The sequence below is a fragment of the Trypanosoma theileri genome (assembly GCF_002087225.1).
Source record: "Trypanosoma theileri isolate Edinburgh chromosome Unknown TM35_Tth_47_V1, whole genome shotgun sequence".
NCBI classification, from domain to species: domain Eukaryota; phylum Euglenozoa; class Kinetoplastea; order Trypanosomatida; family Trypanosomatidae; genus Trypanosoma; species Trypanosoma theileri.
Window position 1 is genome coordinate 26,691 of NW_021639889.1, and position 4,609 is coordinate 31,299.

General features: G+C 41.1%; 2 protein-coding genes across 2 annotated transcripts; both read right to left on the bottom strand.

Annotated features, from left to right (window-relative positions):
• Positions 1-836: 836 nt before the first annotated feature.
• Positions 837-1,886, bottom strand: TM35_000471110 (uncharacterized protein; the record flags this gene model as incomplete). The annotated part of the gene is made up of 1 exon (XM_029030371.1): positions 837-1,886. The coding sequence occupies one exon, from the start codon at positions 1,884-1,886 to the stop codon at positions 837-839; it is 1,050 nt and encodes a 349-aa protein (XP_028878282.1).
• A 730-nt stretch (positions 1,887-2,616) lies between these two features.
• TM35_000471120 (uncharacterized protein) lies at positions 2,617-3,618 on the bottom strand (the record flags this gene model as incomplete). Its single annotated transcript, XM_029030372.1, has 1 exon — positions 2,617-3,618. One exon carries the CDS (start codon positions 3,616-3,618, stop codon positions 2,617-2,619), a length of 1,002 nt encoding a protein of 333 aa, XP_028878283.1.
• Between the last annotated feature and the right edge of the window lie 991 nt (positions 3,619-4,609).

A 4,609-nucleotide genomic window follows, 5' to 3' on the forward strand; every position in this document is an offset into this window, starting at 1 on the left:
AGCGCACCGCCGGCCCCGCACGACACCTCCACAGCCCCACGGGATACACCACGGCCACTGGGACTGTCATCATCAACAGCAGCAGCAGCCGTCATAGTATACCCGCAGGCGCAGCACAGCACAACGGCCAACACACACATCACATGGCGCATTATCATCATCATGAGAAAGAGACAAGGGTCTGTTTCACGTACAAACACTGATCTAGAACGAAAGACAATCAAAAAGCGAAAAAAAAAAGAAAATAACTGAAGTATCAAACACGTTAAGACACATACAAATCGATTACCACTATGGAAACTCACATCGTGAAAATAAAAAACCTACCAGTTAAAGAATGCAATGCAGCGCAGTAACCTCATTAACAGTAAAAACAAAGAAGCCCACACTCACAAATATCTCAAAAAAGGCTGAACCACCCAGCGAAATCATCAAGCAAAGAAACAGATACTAAACGTTAGCCCAACGTACACAGTAAACACAGAAATATACACCAACTATGGGTGTAAGTCTATATGTGTGTATATACGCAATTATAAATATAAATTCATCTGTTATTATTATTTCATTTTTCCCACTGCAAAAAAACAGTTCATCATCATTACAGTGCAAAGCCCAGGTGCACACACAAAGAGTCTCCAAGAACACACACACACACAATGGAGTAGTAGCAATAATAATTATTATAGGATAAACACAGAGAGAGCAAAAACACACACAAAACACATTAACATTAAGAAACATAAAAACAATTCCAACGGGTAAAAGATTAGTTAGACTGTAGTGTGGATGTATACAAAAAAAAAAAAAGGATGACCTGAGTCACACCATTACAATCAGCACACAAGAATACAGGCCAGTGTAACCACAATCAGTAGTGGTACACGCACCCACACAGAACTGATGATACTGCTGCTGCTGTCTGCATCACCCTTCTTGTTGTTTGTGAGTTCAGGAGGAAGTGTTGTTGTTGTGGTGGTTGTGGTTGATTCCTCATCATTATTGGGTGTATTGGTAGTGTCAGGGTTCGTGTTCGCTTCGTTAGTTGTTTCAGTTGTATTGTTTTGTTGTTGAGATTCCTGTTCAGCAGTGTTCTGTTCCTGAACCGTCGCAGCACTGTTTTCTTGATCCCCAGCGCCAGTTGTATTGGATCCATCGGAAGAATTGGGTTGTGTTTCATTTTCAGTTTCTTTCTTCTCTCCTTCTGTTTCCGTCTGTGAGCCTTCCGGTTGTGTGTTATCTTCTCGTGAGGGATTACTATCCTGCGTAGCATCACGACCATCACTTGGTTGTTCAGGATGTGTGGCAGAAGGTACAAGAGTTGAAGAAGAAGGTAAAGGAGAGTTTGGATCGATTTCAGTTATTCCTGTTTGTATAGTGCCCTGAGGTTTACCAGTGTCAGCATCACTCTCATGTGCTACCCTATTCTGCGGTTCATCGGTCTTTTCTTTCTCTTCCTCCTTCTCCTCCAACGGATTTTTCGGATCCCCACTTTGTCCCTTCGCACCCGTAATACCTTTACTGTCATGATCAGTAATTCTCTGCTCTTCCCTATGATTTAACCGCTGGGTGTCACTATCAACATCACCACTAGCACATTCAGGATGCCCACTATTATTTGCAAGAGTAGTACACGGTATACCAGTGGAAGCACAAGAAGAAGTAGTGCAAGGAGTAGAAACACCAGCAGTTAATGCAGGAGGTGGAGGATGAACACCAGCTGCAGAAGAAGAAGGACAACCAGACTCAGGACCACCAGAACCAGAAGGGCAACTAGATTCAGGAGGAGCTTCAGGTTCTGCTGCAGCCCCGCCAGCTGACACGCAGAGAGAGGCAAGACTCAGCAGGAGAGCAAAAAAATACAACAAACGTCGCAGCACCATCATCACGAAAAACGTTAATCCTCGTTTGTTTTCTTAGGTATATAAACTGTTAAACAAGAAGACATAAAATATAACAAAAGTAAAATAAATTAGAAACAGACACACGGGAAAGGATGCAACAATCAAGCAACAATCACTCACAAGAAGAACACCAACACAAAGTATAAAAAAGCAAAGAAACAGGCAGCTCACACAGAAAAGCCCAAGCAAAAAAAATTATAAACAATTTACGAGCACAGCGAACAAAGCCACCAACTGCACATAAACAGCATTCAGACCGTGATGTGCATTTGTACATAAGCAATTAAAAATAAATATGTATCAGTCACTCTTTTTTCTTCAGAAAGCAAATCAGTACAAGGTATACAATAGCAACCCAAGAAACAGATATTAACCATTAGCCCAATTTACACAATAAACACAGAAATATACACCAACTATGGGTGTAAGTCTATATGTGTATACAAGCAATTATAAATTCATCTGTTATTATCATTTACTTCTTCCCTCTACAAAAAGCAGTTCATCATCATTATAGTGCAAGCACACACAATGGAGTAGCAATAATTATAGGATAAACACAGAGAGAGCAAAAACACACACAAAAAACACATTAACATTAAGAAACACAAAAGAAGAGAATCCTAACAGGTGGAAGATTAGTTAGACTGTAGGGATGTATGCAAAAGAGAAAGCAAAGGATGACCTGAGTCACACCACCACAACATTACAATCAGCACACAAGAATACAGGCCAGTGTAACCACAATCAGTAGTGGTACACGCACCCACACAGAACTGCTGATACTGCTGCTGCTGTCTGCATCACCCTTCTTGTTGTTTGTGAGTTCAGGAGGAAGTGTTGTTGTGGTGGTGGCAGTAGTAGTAGTGGTGGTTGCATTTGTATTACCTGCAACAGCTTCGTGGTTACTTGTTGTTCCACTCGCTTCAGATGCAGTGCCATTCTCAGCGTTTGCATTATCAGATCCAGCAGCATTCTCTGTGGATGAATTGCTGGAAGTAGAGGATTGTGGTGCTGTACCATCCTGGTTTGATGTATTTCCTGTTCTGTCAGTACTTTTATCATTACTGTGATCGTTTTGTGTAGAGTCTTGTGTGCCCGTAGGTGTGGTATCCTGCAGCTGTTCACTGGAACTATCTGGAGCGGTCGGAATTTCACTGGGTTTACTGGGAGATGGAACGGGTGAGAGGGTGTCAGGATTCTTATTTGATTTGTCCTTAAGTTCACTATTCTGTTCAGGATCCGTTGCACTTGGCTTTGATGGCTCTGTTCTGCCACTGCCACTACTACCACCTTGATGATTATGTTCACTTTGCCCATTGATGTGATCGGAACCCCGTTGTGGGGAATCCCCTGTACCTAGGGTATTTATTGCAGGTTTTGCACCAGGAAGAAGGCCACCCTCAGATTCATTGGGTTGGGATGACTTTGCTTTAAGTGCACTACCACTGGCTCCTTCCTCCTGTTGACGTTCGACATCCTTAGAATGAGAACGTCCTGCGTCCAATCCACTACTATCTGGCCCAGGTTCTTCAGGACCTGGGCGTAATGTAGTAGTCTCCTGACCAACATTGGTAAGAGAATCACTGTTATCTTGATCAGCACGAGGAGGAGGTGCTGCTGGTGGAGGTGAACCAGAAACACCAATCGCCCCACACACACAGATAATGTTCAAAAGGAAAACAAGAAAATAAAACACACGTCGCAGCACCATTACAACATAAGATACTTCAGCTGATTGATGTCACCTGGCTAGAGAAAACAAAAGTCAAGCAGAAAGAACAAAAAAATACAGTCCACTAAATAGATTTACAAACAAAAAGGAAAGAACAAAAGAACAAGAACACTTACAGAAAAACAACACAGCAAATGAAAGAATAAGGAGCTCCGTAATAGAGCACCCTAGATAACAACCAAGCAAAACAAAAACAAAAAAGAAAAAAAATTAGTTGCAAGACCAACAACAACAACAAAGAACACAAATAAAGCACTATGGTTACGCCTCTGTTAATATTCACTGAAGAAGAAAAATATAAAAATGCATCACTTCCTTTTTTCCATTTACACAAAGCAGTCCACCAGCAAAAGAATGCAAGGCAAAACACACAACGACCCCAGCAAACCAAAAGCAAACAAACAAAAAGATATTAAACATTAGCCCAATTTACCCAGTAAAAACAGAAATACACACCAACTGTGGGTGTAATTCTATATATGTGTGTATATAAGCAATTATAAATATAAATTCATCTGTTATTATTATTTCTTTATTTCCACACTGCAAAAAGCAGTTCATTATCACAGTGCAAGCCCAGGCACACACAGAGAGAGTCTCCAAGAACACACACACACACACACCATGGAGCAGCAATAATAATTATTATAGGATAAACACAGAGAGTAAAAACACACACAAAACACATTAACATTAAGAAACACAAAAAAAGAAAAAAGAAATCCCAACAGGTGGAAGATTAGTTAGACTGTAGTGTCGATGCATACAAAAAGAAAGAAAACAAAGGATGACCTGAGTCACACCACACCACCACCATTACAATCAGCACACAAGAATACAGGCCAGTGTAACCACAATCAGTAGTGGTACACGCACCCAAACAGAACTGCTGATACTGCTGCTGCTGTCTGCATCACCCTTCACATTTGGCATTATGGTGTTATTGCTGATTCCATTGATAGTAGGAATT